Raw genomic sequence first — 18,989 nt, forward strand, 5'->3', positions numbered from 1 at the left:
GAGTAGGATGCTTGAAATTGAGATTTAGAAGGCTCAGGTTGGTAAAGGGGGTCTAGGTTGTGAACTCTGGAATAAGAACCCAGGTGGAATGGAGAAGGAGGTCATTGACCTGAGCCATGCTGTTGCATGTTTTATTATGGCAGTCCTGTCTTTTAATTACTAAGTGTTTTCTTTTTTGTTTACTCATTTTTCAAAGCAGTGCTCTTGCTCTGTAGATATGACATTTCATGGCTCTCTGAGGACATTAATTAGATTTTTTAAAAGTCTTTGCTGCTTCCTGAGTTATCTCCTGTTTATATGTCACCTTGCCGTTTGTTTTGGTCTCCTGTTGCCAGCTTTTTTCAGAAACCTGATGCCCGACTGTTTCCTCATACTTACTCCTGAGGCAGTTTAAAGTTGCTTGGCACCGCTGGGTGCAGGGTGGGCCGAAGCCAGACGAGTGCCAGAGCCTGTGGGCCTGTGCTGTGCGCCTCCGTTTCCATTTGTCCCTCCTTGTCCAGCCCCAGACGTCATCCTGATGTCTTCTGTTGAACTTGGTGTTTATAAGGACTGAGTGTCCCCGGGGTTCTGCTGGGTGGATGACTCCTTGCTGCCCTCTCTCTGAAGTGCCTCGCATGTGGCCACTGCTGGTGAGCTTCACCAGTCACCAGTCTGTCTGCTTTTGACATTTCTGAAACTTAAAAAAACTTTTTTTTCTATCATCCTCTTTTTGTATGAGTTTATAACACGTCCATCCCTCCCCACTGTCGTTTTAATGGAGTTTAGTATATAGATGTATGTGCTCAAAGAACAGAGCAGGAGGGAAATGACATTCCTTTTCCTGAATGTTGAATAATTTTGTGGTTCTACATATTTGCAGAGTAAACATAAAATACTAAGTTTTCTGTGATCATGTTTCAATATGAATGAAAGGTTGTTGATTTAACTTCTTGCTCCTTGGAGATAAGTGGAATATAGCATTATTTTAGATTATAATGGAGAAACTGAGACAATGAGAATTTTAACATTAGCCTAAAACAGATCAGTGGTTGCTTGGGGTTGGGGTGAACTGAGAAAGACAGGAATCTTTTTTTTTTTTCCCCCATTTTTGCTGCAAGAGAGTTTTGATCGTGGTGCTTGGTAACGCAAGAGATGTCACAGTTTTTTATGTCACGTGTTGTACTATGTACAGAAAGGTTAATGATACTGACCTACTTCTCCAGTAGTTTTATGAGACTTAATGCTTAGAAGGGACTTTGAGATTTAGGGGTAAAAAGGGCACATATTATTTGCTTAGAGTAATTATCTTACAGATGTGAGCTTAAAGAGCTTTCAAAAAAGTGATATCCATTTCTATATTCAGAAACAGTTTCATCAAAGTGTAGATGACTTCCATTTATAACACTTAATCTTCAGGGTACATTTGTGTAAAGCCCAAGGAAATTCGATTTTTGAGATCTGTTACTGTAAGGATAAAAATATCAACTTCCATAAGTAATGTCTTATTGATACCAGAGGTGATGATAGTGACATAGTATAAATTTATAATAATGATTTTCTGTTATGGTTGATATTTTTTCTTCTTACTGATCAGTGATTTTTTTAAAAAAAACTGAGAATAGTGCTGAAAACGGTTTTTGGGGTTTTTTAAAAATTTCTTTTGGTTCCAAAGTTAGGAAAGGATTTCATACTTTATTGAATGCTCGAAGAGTCTATTACAGTTTGTGGCAAGGCTGTTATAACCAGTTAGAATCTGAGTTATTTGCTTTATTTTTGAAAAGAATCAGGATTTGCTCTTTTGAAATTTTATTTTTAGCTATGTGTTTGATTTGTTAAATCTGTTCTAAAGCTTTAAATGTCATCCAGATACGCTATACTAGAACAGTAAGGATTATTATATTCCATAGTAATTGAACATTGATGTATGAACCTCATGTAATAATTTCGTTTCTGATTTATTTTTATCTTTTAGAGTTATAGATAGCAGTATGAAAAATTTCAAAGCATTTTTTCGGTGGCTGTATGTGGGTAAGTTAATTGAATGAAGCATTCTTATATTTTTAACACTGTTGAAGAAAAAATGTGGGAATATCAATTTGGAATATTCAGTTACACTAGTAAAATTTTAAATATGTGTCAATGTAGAGAGAATAATTTTAATGACCCCACTTCTACACTTCACTCAGTTTCAGCAGTTTTCAACACATGGCCAATCTTATTTCTTCTTTATACCCTCCCATCCCCACCCCCACAGATACAACTTCTAACATTGATTGTCTCTATCACTTACTGATAATTGACCTTTTTTTACTCTGTAATGTCTCCTTACAGACATGGGGTCTGAACTGAATTGAACTGAACTAATGTCTCCTTAGGTTCAAATACCATTTTTAAATCTCTACTTTGTATTAGGCACTGTTAGGTGTTAGGTTTGGAGTGGAAAGGGGGAGAGAAAATAAGACAAAGCCTCTGCCTTGAGTAGTTTAACTCCTGTTTTATACTTTGAACTCCTCTCTCGAGATCTGTGCCATTCATTATGGTAGCCACTAGTCAGTTATGGCTGTTTAAATTGGTTGAAATTATGTAGCATTACATATGCAGTTCCTTAGTCATGCTAGCCGCATTTGGAGTGCCCAGGAGCTGCTTGTAGTTAGTGGCTACCACGTTGGACAGCACAGAACTAGAACTCTGACATTATCACTTCTACTGGGCAGTGACGCCCTAGCTAAATAGATCGGAGACCAGTAGTCCTTCTTTGTGTCGCCGCATCTCTTTGCAGTTGTATGTAGTTAACAAATAGTTACTGACATGATACTAAATGTTTTAATGATCACCCTACAGGGTGTGCATACTTTATGTGTGTAGTCCATTCGTACTGCTATTTTTGTGACCTCTCTTAATGTCTTTGAAATAATTTAGCATCCGTTTCCTTCCAACACATGGAAGATTTTGTTGTGAATAGAATTTATTCCATAGTTCTTAAAATTCTAAAGAGTAAAATAGAAAGTAAATTACCTATAATGTGCTAATATCCTTTTAAACAAATGCCCAAATCTTTTTTTAATTTATTTTTTCCAAATCTTTAATTCTCATGTTTTTAAAACATGATTTTTCATATTTGTAAGCCTAATATAATTGCTTTTAATAAAAAAGTGAATGCAATCAGTGAATGTTGACATTTAAAATTCTTAGATTTTTCTCAAAACCATACCAACACTAGCCAGAATGGGGAGCCAGAGTGTTTATCAGGCCAGCCTGTTTAATATCAGAGTTAATTAGAATAAATTGCAATGTTAAAATTAAATGAAACCTTAGAAGTGACTTTCTATTAGAGAAATAGTAGCTTGGTTTTACTTATAATTACTGGAGTAATTAGGCAGTTGATATTCTTATTGCATGTCCTAACTGTAATAAGAAGCTGCATTAGAAGGTAAATGAGTTACCACCCAGTCCTTATTATTAGAACAAAGCGCACTGAATTGACCCCTGGGTCGGGATGAGCCCCTGGAGAAGGACATGGAAACCCAATGCGCTCTTCTTGCCTGGGAAATCCCCTGGGCAGAGGAGCCTGGTGGGCTACAGTCCATGGGGTTGCAAAAGAGTCGGACAGGACTTAGTACTGAACAACAAAAAAACCCTGAATTGGAGAACTGGAGACCTGACTGTAACTGGATGCTGCCACTCCTTAGCGCTCTAACCCTGGTTTGCTCTTTTGTAAAATGCAGTCTCCATGAAGGCAGGGATTTATTTATACTGCTTTGTTCCCAGTACCTGTATTACGCTCAGTAAGTAATTTTTGAATGGATAAATGAGTGAGTGGAACTAGATTATGGCTGGGTTTTTTTTCTTCAGATAAATTAGAAGTCTGAATTAATTAAAAACAGTTTCTTAAAATAATCCCTACTTGCAGAATCATGTCTAACATGCTTTTTCCTGACCAAACATAAGAAGCGTATTCAAACACTATGCAAAACACATGCAATATACTTCTTCACTTAGGTGGACGTAATATGTATAGAAAACACAGTATTGATGAAGACACCCCATGAAAGGACAAAAAGGGTCAACCACAAATATTAAAGAAGGTATATAAATACATATATACACACATATAAGTGTGTGTGCTGCTAAGTCGCTTCAGTCGTGTCCAGCTCTTTGCGACCCCACAGACGGCAGCCCACCAGGCTCCACCGTCCCCGGGATTCTCCAGGCAAGAACACTGGAGAGGGGTGCCATTTCCTTCTCCAATGCAGGAAAGTGAAAAGTGAAAGGGAAGTCGCTCGGTCGTGTCCGACTCCCAGCGACCCCATGGACTGCAGCCTACCAGGCTCCTCCGTCCATGGGATTTTCCAGCCAAGAGTACTGGAGTGGGGTGCCATTGCCCTCTCTGATAAGTGTGTTTTAGTTCAGTTCAGTCACTCAGTAGTGTCCGACTCTTTGTGACCCCATGAATCGCAGCACGCCAGGCCTCCCTGTCCATCACCAACTCCCAGAGTTTACTCAAACTCATGCCCTTCGAGTTGGTGATGCCATCCAGCCATCTCATCCTCTCTCGTCCCCTTCTCCTCCTGACCCCAGTCCCTCCCAGCATCAGGGTCTTTTCCAACAAGTCAACTCTTCGCATGAGGTGGCCAAAGTATTGGAGTTTCAGCTTCAGCATCAGTCCTTCCAATGAACACCCAGGACTTATCTCCTTTAGGATGGACTGGTTGGATCTCCTTGTAGTCCAAGTGACTCTCAAGAGTCTTCTCCAACACCATAGTTCAAAAACATCAATTTTTCAGTGCTCAGCTTTCTTCACAGTCCAACTGTCACATCCATACATGACCACTGGAAAAACCATAGCCTTGACCAGACAGATCTGAGTGCAAGCATCTTTATGTGGCAGAAAAGTCCAAGGGAAAGAAACACGTCTGTCTGGCATTCTAAGGCTTTTGGAGGAAAGAAAAGAATTGCCTGCACATTTTAAGAGAAGAAACATGACTAAGTTAGGAGGGATTCCTACACACGCAGTCTTTGCTAAAGGCAGCAGTTCGGTTTGTTTGTCTGGAGTGGCAATAGGTTGTATTGAAGGAGAAAATGAAAAATGGTTTAAAATGGCTATACCAACCGTTTTGAGCCTAAGAATATAAATCATATTCTTCACTCTGTAGTTCTTAGAAGAAAAATAAGTTTTCCTTGGTGACAAGAAGCTGTTGAAAATAGAAATTGTAGTCCAGTAAAATACATTTAGACTTGAAATGCATCTGTAATTAAAATTATGTTTGGAGTTTTCCTTTAAAGATAGTTTTAAACTTTATATTTTCAGCAATGTTGAGAATGACAGAAGACCATGTACTTCCCGAACTGAATAAGGTAGTATATAATAGTATTTTTCCTATATATGTTAATATTACCCTGGTTGAGCTCAGCTTTGCTGGTCATCTTAGTAGTCTTATGCAGTTATTGTTAAGAGATGTTAGGCTGTAGGCACAAGAGAGATTCTAGTAAGCCCTTTTTAAAATTTCGGTGTTTGATATTTTTTATCTCACAGAATACTTTTTTATGGCTAAGCTTATTGTTTTCATGTTTGTATAAGATTTTATAGTCTGTATAACATAAGGTATTTGGATTCCTTATTTTAACTTCCTAAAATCTTAAATGCATTTTTATTTTCCTTGGAAGTCTAGTACATAGATATTAGTATCTATGTTCATGACTGGTGAGTACCAGTTTCTTTCTGACTGTAATAAGGATTGTGTGACAAGTAGCAATGGAATCTCCTTCTTGGAATATCCTACGGAATAGGCTAGAACTACCTTTTGGTTCCTGCAGCTCACTCATCCTCACCCCTCCCCAAACTGTGATTCAGGTAGATAAGGTGGTTTTAAGCCTGAAAAAATGGGGAGTATTAAAATTAGTCTTAGTGGACCAGATAAGTAAGGGATCACAGCGTTTATATGAAGTAGATCTTTTGTGCTGTGGATGACTGGCCTTCCAAACCAGGGATGTTCACTTTAGCTGTTTCTCTGCCATCACTCTTAGCTTTACTTTGGGAGATTGAATATGTTAGTTGGCAGAGACCTCAATGTGTAATTTTTTGAGGGCTGTAAAACTGGGATAGGGAGAAGGTGGGGTCATTAAACAAAGGAGAGACCAACGCTGAAGCAAGCAATGTTCTCAGGTTGCAGCCCTTAACCCAGATTGAGGTTATTTATCTGAACAGACCGTCCTCCACTCCCAAAGGAGGGACTCTACACTCAGTCTTAGCATTAGGCATAGAATAATAAATAGCCTAAGACCATAAAGAGATCTGTAGCTGTTGGAATTGCTGATTGGAAAATGGGTTTAAAATATTTAATTACATGCCTCTCCCATTTATTGTTACATAATTTTTTATTGAGAAGCTTTTCTTTATCTTGATTTGTTTTCTTTTTGTTCCTTTTGGATTTGATAGATGACTCAGAAAGATATCACATTCGTTGCTGAATTTCTTACTGAACATTTCAATGAGGTAGGAAATTGGCATTTCTATAGTGCTTTTTAAACAATAATTATAATAAATCTGGATAATGGTAAGAAGTAATCAAATTTAATCCAATTTAAGTGACCTTCTAGCAATTATGTATGCTTTTACAACTATTGAACTAATTAATGGCAATACTTATTTATTAAGTGTAAAGCATATAAATTGAACTTTCTGTTTGTGTCTTACCATCCACAAAAGAAAAGAGTAACTGCTACTAACAGCTTTCTTAAGAAGTAGAGTTTTTGGTTTAAATCTAAGATTTTCTTTTTTCTTTAATGAGTTGACTTAAGAATTAAACTTTATTTATTCTTTCTAGGCTCCAGATCTTTATAATCGAAAAGGAAAATATTTTAATGTTGAAAAAGTTGGTCAGGTATGGGCTCTGGATTGAATCTAGTTACTAATTTTTTAATTTTTAAAAACTAATTTTAGAGCATTAACAGTGTTAGTCTTTATTATACAAAATTTTCTGTAAGTAGCATAATGCCGAATTATATAGTAGCCCTCTCCTTTTAGTAAAATCACCAAAGAGTAGCTTTAAACTTTTGGAGGGTCTCTGAACCCTTTATATTATCGAAAACTCCCAGAGAGCTTTTATGTGGGTTGTGTCTATGAATAGCATATATTGTTAGATATTAGAAATTAAACAGGAAAAAGAATTATTATTCCTTAATTCACTTAAAAAGAACAAACCCTCTTTTCATGATATGTTAATATAAATATTTTTAACGGAAAATAAATATTTAACAAAACAAAATTAAGAGTGACATTGTTTTATATGGTTGCAAATCTCCTTGATGTACGGCTTAAGAGAAGGCAGCTACATTTGTTCTGTTGTGATATGTTGTTTGATTCAGAAAGCCTGGTTTTACACAGGTGTGTAGTTGGAAAGGCAGAAATATTTTAATAGCTTTTTAGAAAATTGTGAATATTCTTGATACTGCACCACATTTTGACAAACAGTAGTATCTTAGGTTAGTTCTAGTGTGGAATCTAAATTGCAACAGTAGACGTTCCATATTATGATTCATTAAAATGTACTCATCTGCTTTTCATTTTGGAAGGATCTTGTTACTCTGTGCTTGATTTTGTAATATCATGTATTGATCTTTGGTAAAATACTGATTCACTGAATTACAGAGGTCTTCCATAGGCAGATACCTTTCTTCATACAGTATCCAAAAGTCAGATTTTGTTAATATCATTACCAATCTCATCAGACAATCTTTAACTACTATGAGGCTGTCCAGCACACAGTAGCAGATATGGGTTTTCCAAAATTTTAATTTTTGCTTGAATGTTTAAATTTTGTCACTGACAACAAATACTGTCAGTTATTTTGCTTAAAGTGACAGGATCACTTTCTTTAGTTTCAAGAAAATATCTGCCAGATACCCAAGAACGGATAATCATAGTTTTACTGCCAGTCATTCTTTTGAATAAAAATGGAATTCCAGGAGCAACAAAGATGTGCCTAGCTTGACTCAAGTGCATTTTCATAAATGCTTTTCCTCATGATAACTGTCATGCTTTGGTATGCAGTGAAAGTGCTTTATTCGTACTTCCAATTCCCTCTCTCAGAATATTAAAAAGGTCTTGTTGAGATTTAATAATAATTTTAATAGCCTTATCAGAGCTTAGTGAAACTGTATGTGGCAGAAAGGAATCCAGTGACTGCTAGCATGGTTTGATTCTTGGGGGCAGTGCCAGCAGTTGTCCCCACCTGTGCTTTGACCACCAGGGCCGATGTCATTACAGTGGAAAAAGCAAATAATAGCTTTATACCATTATAGAAATAGTAATGACCTCATGGGTCTTGAAAAGCATCTTGAAGACTCTCCAAGTGGTGTGGACCACACTTTGAGGATTACTGTCGTGGAGTAGATTGACAGTTGATAAACAGTTGAAAATTAATTTATAAACTTGAATATGTAAGTTTAAAGTATGTAAGGTTAAATGTTCTATTTTCTATGAAAACAGAACATGATACTTAAACTCAATTTATGGTCTCTGTGTCTGTTGCATTCTAATCTTTTAGTAGTCTGCAGTTTGTTGAGTAGCTTGGCATTTAGTAAATTTTGGTCATCTCACAGAATAATGTGGTTTCAGAGGACTTGACAGTAAAAATAACTCGAGTAGAATAGTGTTGAATATAAGCAATTTTAGAGCCTGATTCTTTGGTTTACAAAGCTGAAACATCTAATTTTGTATTTCTAGTACTTGAAAGATGAAGATGATGATCTTGTGTCACCCCCTAACACAGAGGGAAACCAGTGGTATGACTTTCTTCAGAACAGCAGCCACCTCAAAGGTATTTCATGAACCAGGCAGACTTGGGCCATGTTCATGTTTACTGGAGACCAGTACCTCAGCAAGTGTATTTGCTGAATACTTATTTAAGTTCTGTGATTTATCTTTTTGTGTCCATTTTATTTGATTAGAGAAACAGGAGAATAATAACAATGTATGCTATTACTTTGTTCAAAAACACTGTATGTTAACTGTGATGTAGTAAGATTGCTTATTTTAAGTATTGTCTGTAAGAAAAAATGGGATATTGGGAAGAAAACTATAGAGCCTATCAGAGAAGTTTGTTTAAGTCAGTTCCAATTTATTAGCTTTTAAGAGCATATGATGCTTTTAACTCCTATAATGATGCATCACTGTATTCTTCTGAAGTGACTTTTTTTTTTTAACTTGTTATGCCTTTTGTTGTTGATATGGTAAAATTTTATTAAGCCAACATTATTGGGGATGCAACACAAAATAGCAACCATTATGTATCAGAACTTCTCCTTTTTAGATGAAAAGATGTTTAAAGCATCTATTTCTTTGTTTTCTCAAAGAGTAATTTGACCAAGATTTAGCTGTTTCTTAGATCCTTGGGATAATAGCCACCACATACATATATTATCTCCTTTAATCCTCACAAGAACCTAGAAGGTTATCTTCATTTTACTAAAGAGGAAACTGAAGGTTAGAGAAGGCCCATGATGATAAGGGTAGTAACCGATAGAGCTCAGACTCTGCTAACTTGAGAGCCTTTGTTTTTAACTGTAGTCAGTAATAATCTCTGCTTCTTTCTGTTTGCTGTTTATCTGAATGAGGAGTGAGTGGGAGAAGCAGAGAAATCTCAGGCCCAGAACTTTGCTTGTTGCTCTTTTGATTTAACCCTAGAAGTCCACATTCTTTTTCAGAGCAGAACATGTTTTATATTGCTTGAGAGTCTTCAAGATCACCAGAGAGATGTATTGACATAAGTTAGTATTGGATGGAGGGAGAATAAAAGTACAGCTGACTCAGCTCATTTACTGTATTTAATCAGGATGCCCACGGAGTAAGGAAGGATGCCTGGGGAGGGCAGATAGCAGTGTGCGAGCAGCGATGGCACCAGGACCCTGTCACTGTTGGGCTCATATCCATCCTGAGGACTTTGGAAAAAACTGGTCCTACCCTTTTTTCTCCCCACATCTTCTGTAGCTGAATAGAAAGGCCTAACCTTAGTTACAGGCCTCATATTTAACTTGAAATTAACTCCATCTCTTAAGATGTTAGAATGTGACTTCAGACCAGCTCATTAATCTCCCAGTTTCTTAGTAGAGTATGAAGTAGTACAAATTGTCACCACGGAGCTTTTAAGAAACCCTTGACGAAACTTCTTCCTAGAACTTTGCAAAAATCAAGTGCTGAATACTTAATGTGCATACCTTCCCCGGGGGAGGTGAGAGAGTTGGAGTCACATGTGGGTGAAAGCGGGTGTGCTGGAAGCAGGGCTGCCTGGGCTGGGGGCCTGCCTTCCCGCTTGCTGCTGTGTGGCTGCGGGTGCACTGCCTGACCTCTCTGTTCCCCAGCGTTCTCTTCTGCAAAGTGAGGTGATCACAGTGCCTCCCTCAAAAGCGGTTGTGAAGATCCAATAAATTAATCTAAATGGAGCACTTAGGATAGTGCCTGCCACATCACACACAAGCAGTCCGTGTGCATTTGAGGTATTTTTACTCAAAACACTCCAAAGTGAGAGGATTCTTTTCCTCCGGAGATCATCTCTGATACCACCTGGGTGTCCCACACTTCCATTGTGACACTAATTGCAGAGTTAGCTCAGACTCCAAGGTTCAGGGCTTAGTCCCAGAGACTGCCCCAACTTCAGAGTTCAGTCACCAGTACTGGGGCCCCAGGTTACCCACCTTTCTGTCCCACTTCGCTACAAATTTGAGGGTTCCCATAACTCAAGTTTAATAATTTGCTAAAATGGCTCACAAAACTAAGAAACACTTGAATTACATTTACCAGTTTATTATAAAGGATGCAATTCTGGAATAGCCAAGTAGAGATGCACATGGGGTGAGAGATGGAGTGGGGGACGTGGAGCTTCCATCTCCTGTCTAGATGTACCCCCCACCCCCCAGCCCCTTAATGCAGGCATCAACCCAGAGGCCCTAGCTCTGTCATCTAGGGGTTTTGTGGAGTTTTCATTATGTAGGTGTGGTTAGCTTACTGGCCACTGGTGACACTTCATATTTTCCCTCCATTGTCCTTAGGATCACACACTGTATTGAGTTGTGTTTTCTGAGTCTTCTCCCATCTATGATAGCTCCTCAAGTCTTTCCTTATCTGTTTATGACCTGATCTGATGAGTACTAGTCAGGTGTTTTTTTTTGGGGGGTGGGGTGCACAGTGCTTCCCTGGTAGCTTATATGGTAAAGAATCGCCTGCAATGCGGGAGACCTGGGTTCGATCCCAGGGTCAGGAAGACCCCCTGGGGAAGGGAATGGCAACCCACTCCAGTAACTTGCCTGGAGAATCTCATGGGCAGAGGAGCCTCTTGGGCTATAGTCCATGTGGTTGCAACTGAGCAACTAACACACACAGTCGTTTGTTTGTAGAATGTCTCTCGGTTTGGGTTGTCGATGTGTTCTCATTGTTAGAGGGACTCACTGCCGGCTTCTCTCTTCTAGCTGGTTGGGGGATGGGGCCGAAAGTTCCAGCTTCTAATCAGGGCTTGGTCTTTATGTGACCACCCTGCATCCTGAAGCTATCTAGGGGCTCTTTAAAACAGCGGATGCTCCTATCATAGTTATCACTCAGGAAATTCCGAAGGTTTTAAAGAGTTCTGTCCCAGGAACTGGCGACAGAGACCAAGTATCTTTCTGTGATACCAAAGCATCTGTCACCTGTTGGGAGCTTAAAATGTTAACATGATTAAAAACTCCTTATCCAGCATAACTGGGGCAGGAGGTGCTATGTGGGAGGCCAGTAGAGCACAGTGGAGGAGGGTGGGTTTGGGAGTGGGACCTGGGCTTGATTTAGAGGTTTAGCTTCTTGGTCATTCTCACACTGGGTGATTGCCTAAACCTCCTAGGCTTCATTTTTTTTTTTTTTTTATCAGTAAAATAAAGAGTATGATACTTTCTTTTTACAGCTGTTGTAAACAGTAGAAATAACAGACAGAAAGAATCTAACATAGTTGGTGTCAGTAGTTGACAAATTATATATTACTTTCTTCTGATAAAAGTAGCCTTTTCAGAAATGAAGAGCTTATTTTCACAGCACCAATTTCTTATCTCCTGTTTTTGTTTTCACCATCATACTCTCCCAAAATAATACTGGGTTGCTATTGTCACACCACTGTGGCAAAGAAGAGGGAAGAGTGAACTTATTTCATTATATGTCTTCTGGTTCCCAAGTCATCTTTTCTTCTTACAGCCAACAGAAGTATACTGTTGGATTTTGGTGGGAAAAATAAAAGAATAGTAAACTGCCAGGACTCAGCTTGCATTAAGTGTGATGGTTTTCAGTGGGCTGGCCCCCAAGGATGTTGCAAAGCCGGAGGCCTTGGTCGTTTTTAGTGAGTTTGTGTGACGGTACAGTAGGGTGGCCAGGGAGAATTCCACCATCAGATAAGCTGTGTGGGCTGGCTCTAACAGTAGGTTAGTTTTGCCTAGCTATCTGGTTTGTTATAGCTTTTTGTTTTTTGTTTTTGTTTGAAACCAGAAAGTCCTTTGCTGTTTCCTTATTATCCTAGAAAATCATTGCATTTTGTGAAAAGGCGGATGGAGAACGTAATTGATCAGTGCTTGCAAAAGCCAGCGGTAAGTTTGAAAGAAATGCATGTTTTTGTATAGGAGCAAGAATATCTACAATATGTGGCTCATTTATGTAAATGATCATAATTATTAAGGTGAACCATATGAAAATGTTGATACTCAACTGTTTTTGACTAACAGAAGTGGCAGTTTCATATGATTCACCCTAATATTTCCTCTTACTGTTAGTTTCTTACATAAATTAAAAAATACATGGTTATGGAATATGTTGGCGTCTTTAGTATTTTATCGGTCCCCAGAACGAACTTATTATAAATGATCTTAGTTACAGAGCTGATGTGTCTGTTAACTGCTGAAGGATGGATGATTGATGCTGTGAAACTAAAAGAGATGGTTTTTCACCTGCCATCACTTATCTCCAAGGCCCTTTGGCGCTCAGAGTTTGCTCTCTTCTTCACTGTTGTGACTGTCATTAAAATTTCTTGCATGAAGTTTTGGTGACGTAGATGATTTTTCACTAGACTTAAATAGTGATGATCAGTCACTTTCTGTGGAGTATTTATTTCTGTGTATGTACATGCTTTAATTATATTTTTAAATCTTATTTAGGATGTAATTGGAAAATCAATGAATCAAGCAGTATGTATTCCATTATATAAAGATAGTAGAAGGTAATTCTGCTTACTTTTTGGGTGGTATAATTCAACAGCCGATTATAATTTTTCTTACCTTTCTTTTCTTTTGTTTTAGTGAGGACTCCACACGTAGACTATTCAAATTCCCTTTTCTGTAAGTGTGTGTTTCTTCCGTGTCTTCTGTGAAAAATGCAGTTTTGTTGTATAAATTGATAGCTAAATGTCATGTTTTGACATTAACTTTTTTCCTTAGGTGGAATAATAAAACCTCCAATCTACATTATCTTCTTTTTACTATTTTAGAAGATTCACTTTATAAAATGTGCATCTTAAGGAGACATACTGATATTTCCCAGTGAGTATTAATCTGGAGTTTGAATCAAGGAGATAAGATTCTAATATTTTTAATAATAAAACATACTGTTTCCCTCCCCTCCATTTCAGCTTTTAGTTAAGCTACTTTGACTTTAGACTTGATAACTTACCTCTTCTAAGTCATAGTTTTCACATTATTAAGTTAGGTGGGGTAATGCCAAATTGACTTCCCTGGTGGCTCAGACGGTAAAGCGTCTGTCTACAATGCGGGAGACCTGGGTTCGATCCCTGGGTAGGGAAAATTCCCTGGAGAAGGAAATGGCAGCCCACTCCAGTACTCCTGCCTAGAAAATCCCATGGACGGAGGAGCCTGGTACAGGCTACTGTCCAGGGGGTCGCAAAGAGTCGGACACAACTGAGCGACTTCACTTTCACTTTCAATGCCAAATTAGGAAGCTGTGTAATCCCTTTTAATTTTAAATTATTTAATTTTGTATTGGTATATAGCTATTACATACAGGATTTTTTTAGGCTTAGGGAAAATATAACAGCAAAACAGTTGGTATTATATCTCATGAACTTGTAGAACTTCAGAATTGTATCTTAGCTTCCTTGTAGAAAGGATTTTTACCTCAGGTTCAGTATTCAGTTCAGTCTCTCAGTTGTGTCCGACACTTTTGACCCCATAGACTGCAGCATGCCAAGTTTAGTATGCCTTTCATTAAACAAGAGGCCTTGCCTATAGAGACTTCTTTTGAGAACGCAAATAAAAGTTTTGAAAGATAATCATATTCAGAATGTCATTAGAATCTTAAATGGTTTTAAATCTAAACCAAAGGAAACTTTTTGAAACCAAGATGTAGCCCAAGAGAAATAATTTGGGTCTGTGGCCATACCAGCCTAAACGCACCCGATCTCATCTGATCTCGGAAGCTAAGCAGCGTTGGGCCTAGTTAGTACTTGGATGGAGAAATAATTTGGTTGTCCAAACATCCTCATTTTGTAAGGTATCTTGCTGCTTTGGTGAGATTTGGTGACTGTGAGGTATTAGGTTGTCTGTCAGGGATTTGCATTAGTTATCAGTATTCTAGAGTGAGTGTAATAGTATTTTGGTCTGGGGTTTGGTGATTATGTAAATATACTGACAATCATTTTTTTTCAAGCATATATAGATTATTGCCTATCCAAGTTGTTCTACAAAGTCTCTCCCCACCCTTCTTCTTTCTTCAAGATCTGTAAGTAACGGACTAATTGCTGTTAAATTTGGAAGCTTCACATATGCCACAACTGAAAAAGTGAGAAGAAGGTAAATCTTGAACCTTGTCTGGATATATATATAGTAAATACAAATACATGAATATGGTTAGACTCAGTTACAGTGATATATTCTTAGGCCTTCATCACTTGCAACATAGGGGTGCTGGGTTGGTTATGTGTTTTATACTTAGAGGGTGATTTGACATACAGTTGAGAAGAACCTTACTGGCCTGCAGGAAGTTTTGTAGTATGGTTTCCTACAATTAATACTTCTGAAGTCTCTGTCCTCTAAGAAAGTAATGTGGTTCCAGGGGGGCAAATGGCTGAAGGTCTTCTTAGGACCAACAGAGATGTGAGGTGGTGGTGTCCTTACTGCTCTGGGGTTTTCTTAGGTTAAGTGTAACTGTACCGGTATCATCTGGAGGCTTTGCAAGAGAAAGAACTGACACTAATCCTAAACTTACCTTTTTCTTACTGTTTTCCTTACATAAAGGAAGTTCTTTGAAGTTGTATCTTTTCATATGTAAATCTTATTTTTACTTTTCATTCTAGATAACCCAATATATTTATATGGTGTCATTCATAGAATTTCCAGAGGCTTAAGTCCTGACATTGATGTCAAGAGTTTTCTGGAACTGTGAACCAACCTCACAGATTTTTCTTTTTCCATGATTACCTATTTTCAGGGCCTAGTTATATTTGTGAATAATCAGCACCATAGGTAACTGTGACTTTAGTGTAAACTAATGATATATTTTAAATGTTACTGTATAGAATGTCAACTTGACATTCCCATTGTCAGTTTTTGGTTTGGTACCAGTATAATGCTATATATATAGTATTTTCTCAGTCATGGTAACACCTTTGATATAACGGAACTTACTTAATATTAGCACCTACAGTTGTTTGGATGCCCAGTTTTATGATGATGAAACAGTCACAGTAGTTCTTAAAGACACTGTAGGACGTGAAGGAAGAGATAGACTCTTGGTGCAGTTGCCATTGTCTTCAGTATACAACAGTGAAGATTCTGCAGAATATCAGTTCACTGGGAGTTACTCTGCAAGGTAACTTACATTAGTAAGGTTGTCTTTCTGATAGAACAGTTAAATGTTCCTTTTTTTAAAATGTATATTGTACATTATTGTTCTTTAGGTATGATAAAGGTATGATACCTTTATGATCATATGATAGGTATGATAAAGTCAACTGAGCAGAAATACTTCTATTTTTTTTATTAAAACTGGCTTCAACAGCTCTCTTGTCCTTTTGCTTTGTTAGTAAATCAAGAATTATTTGCTGGAAGAAGGTGGGGAATTATTTTGTGTAGAGAGCAGCACTTCTGTTTTCAAGGATGACATTAGCCCTAGTTTGTAGTAGAATTATTTTAGATTTGTCTCTAGTATTTTCCTTTCAGAATTAGGACCTCAATAGCCACAGAAGGGTTTCAAGGTCACTTCCAAGAGATAGCTTTAGATTGAGATTTAAGTAAGCAGATCTCTAATTTATTAATAAAATGAGGTCATTTACTTACTTTAAAAGTGAATCAAAAAGTTTATTTTCTAAGGTTTCTGCTTTAATAAGATATTTGGTCCATCTGGAAGTGCAGTGTTTTCATAGAATATAGTATCACAGCTTTTTTATACAGTAGCTGGGAGAATTATGTTGGAAATGGGAATATTGGTAGAAATCAAACCCTGATGCCATCCCTAGTAACCGAGGGAGAAGAGCCCCGTTTCACTCCTGGGTTGGCTTTCTTTCCTCTCTAGGCTAGATGAGCAGCGTAGTGCTATTCCCACCCGTACCATGCACTTTGAGAAGCACTGGAGATTACTGGAAAGTATGAAAGCGCAGTATGTTGCTGGGAATGGTTTTCGAAAGGTGTCCTGTGTGGTAAGTGCTTATAAATTATTACTAAGAGTAACAGAAGTAGCAGGATCTATAAGATTCTCTCAGTGCAAACATTCTGTGATGTAAAGCTTTTATTGATGATGAGCATGTCGTGGTCTTAGCTATTTAGATCTCTTGTTCTGAGAAAGCTTACTAAGTAGTTATTAACTGTTTTAGATTTTATTAATCTTGAAATTGTCACTGTATGGGAGTACAGAATGAAAGCTGAGTTGAGTGATTCTGTTGTAAGTTGATGGGAAAATAATTTTCCTATGAAGCTACTATTCAGATTTCTGATTTTTAATATATAATATATTAAGCCATTTAAAATTTCTTTATTTGGCCTTTCCTTTAGTTAAGCTCCAATCTCCGTCATGTGAGAGTATTTGAAATGGACATAGATGATGAATGGGAGCTCGATGAGTCTTCGGATGAAGAGGAGGAGGCTGGTAACAAGCCTGTAAAAGTCAAGGAAGAGGTGTTGTCTGAGTCGGAAGCAGAGACCCAGCAAGCTGGAGCTGCCGCTTCAGCTCCAGAAATGGTCGTTAAAGTCGAAAAACTAGACCCCGAGCTAGACTCATGATCTGGCTTGCCATTGTTTTATATGTTCTCATGTCAGGAAGGACACAGATGACGATCAAAAATGTGTTGGACACTTAATTTTCTTTAAAAAATAAACAGTAAGTTTTGAGTTTTTTATTCTGTGTCTTCTCTCAGTGGTGTAACCACTGTGAGAGGCTTTCTCCTTTTACCAAGACTTCTTTTTAATACTGGGTGCAGAACTAGTGTTAAAGAAAATGTAAATTGAATGTGAAGAAAAAGTTTAGTCTTTTCTGTCAAAAGGTAGTATCAGGAATCATCCCTATATCAGGAAGAAGTTACCTTTAGTCATTCATCATTGGAAGTTTTGACACATTTAGTACTTTTAAACTGCAGGCAACATTTATTTGTATTTTTCTATCTTCCCTTTCTAGTTCATTTTCGAGCTCGAGAATGCTTTCAAAATTACATTTGTTTTTTTTAATTAATTTATTTTTTATTGAAGGATAATTGCTTTACAGAACTTTGTTGTTTTCTGTCAAACCTCAGCATGAATCAGCCATAGGTACACATACATCCCCTCCCTTTTGAACCTCCCTCCCGTCTCCCTCCCATCCCGCCCTCTAGGCTGATACAGAGTTTGAGTTTCCTGAGCCAGACAGCACATTCCCATTCGCTCTCTATTTTACATATGGTAATGTAAGTTTCCATGTTACTCTTTCCATACATCTCACCCTCTCCTCCCCTCTCCCCATGTCCATAAATCTATTCTCTATGTGTCTGTTTCTCCATTGCTGCCCTGTAAATAAATTCTTCAGTACCATTTTTCTAGATTCCATATATATATGCATTATAATATGATATTTATCTTTCTGACTCACTTCACTCTGTATGATAGGATCTAGGTTCATCCACCTCATTAGAACTGATTCAAATGTGTTCCTTTTTATGGCTGAGTCATATTCCATTGTGTATATATACCACAAATTTTTATCCAGTCATCTGTTGATGAACATCTAGGTTGCTTCCATGTTCTAGCTCTTGTAAATAGTGCTGCATGTGTCTTTTTCAATTTTGGTTTTGGATAGAGATGGTGTATTTAGAAAGGTGATTTTTAGTATAAAAGTGGTGACACAGTATTTCAGAGGAGTGTTGATAGCAGAGGCCCTATTGGAATGTATATGAAATAGGTGTGAAGTGAGGAAGTGGAGACCACAGAAGCAGGCAAGTCTTGAAGAATTTTGCTGCAAGAGAGGAGAGAAAAGAGGCCAGAGACATGACTTCGGAGGCTTTTTTAAAAAAGATAAATGCTCTGAAGGCATACTTATATTACCAGAGGAGTGATCCACAAGAGAGACATTGACCATTCTAGAGGAAGGCAGAAATATGTGAAAGTGAAACCCTCGAGAAGGCAAAGGGCCGAGACCCAACAGCCAGAGGAATGGTCAGCCTTGGGTTGGAGCATGGTGTTCCTTCCACGCTCACGGGAGTGTGTGGGGACAGATGCTCGTGGCTGATGGAACTGTGGGTGTGACAGTTTTCCCCAAGAGATACCGTCTCAGCAGAGAGAGATGAGGAGAGGAGACGTGTGAAATCCTTAACCTCAGAGGGAAAGGGAATTCACTGGGGAAGTGTTAGCATTGAAGGTCCGCTGGAGATTTGTATCATAAATTAATAACAAACCCAATTAATGGAATCATTTTCTCCTGCTGCTCAGATGTTGGGTGAAATTAGGTGGAACATTGGCTTTAATCTGGGTTGGGGTTTTGTCAAACCACTGCAACAAGAAAGGGATGCTGGGCTTAGAGAAGGTAGTAACAC

General features: G+C 37.9%; 1 protein-coding gene across 2 annotated transcripts in view; it reads left to right on the forward strand.

Annotated features, from left to right (window-relative positions):
* ANAPC4 (anaphase promoting complex subunit 4) overlaps positions 1 to 17,327 on the forward strand; it is a 33,081-nt gene extending 15,754 nt beyond the window's left edge. The window contains exons 16-28 of one of the 2 annotated variants that reach the window (XM_061164490.1): positions 1,952 to 2,007; positions 5,288 to 5,334; positions 6,416 to 6,472; positions 6,804 to 6,860; positions 8,705 to 8,798; positions 12,479 to 12,576; positions 13,141 to 13,202; positions 13,282 to 13,320; positions 13,420 to 13,521; positions 14,713 to 14,787; positions 15,632 to 15,805; positions 16,508 to 16,631; positions 16,984 to 17,327. In XM_061164490.1, coding sequence (XP_061020473.1) covers positions 1,952 to 2,007; positions 5,288 to 5,334; positions 6,416 to 6,472; positions 6,804 to 6,860; positions 8,705 to 8,798; positions 12,479 to 12,576; positions 13,141 to 13,202; positions 13,282 to 13,320; positions 13,420 to 13,521; positions 14,713 to 14,787; positions 15,632 to 15,805; positions 16,508 to 16,631; positions 16,984 to 17,211 — 1,213 coding nt within the window. In that variant the 3' untranslated portion in view covers positions 17,212 to 17,327. The remainder of the gene's footprint in view (positions 1 to 1,951; positions 2,008 to 5,287; positions 5,335 to 6,415; positions 6,473 to 6,803; positions 6,861 to 8,704; positions 8,799 to 12,478; positions 12,577 to 13,140; positions 13,203 to 13,281; positions 13,321 to 13,419; positions 13,522 to 14,712; positions 14,788 to 15,631; positions 15,806 to 16,507; positions 16,632 to 16,983) is intronic. The other variant, XM_061164492.1, reaches the window with a different exon arrangement.
* Positions 17,328 to 18,989: the final 1,662 nt, after the last annotated feature.

Source organism: Dama dama, chromosome 17, assembly GCF_033118175.1.
Source record: "Dama dama isolate Ldn47 chromosome 17, ASM3311817v1, whole genome shotgun sequence".
NCBI classification, from domain to species: domain Eukaryota; kingdom Metazoa; phylum Chordata; class Mammalia; order Artiodactyla; family Cervidae; genus Dama; species Dama dama.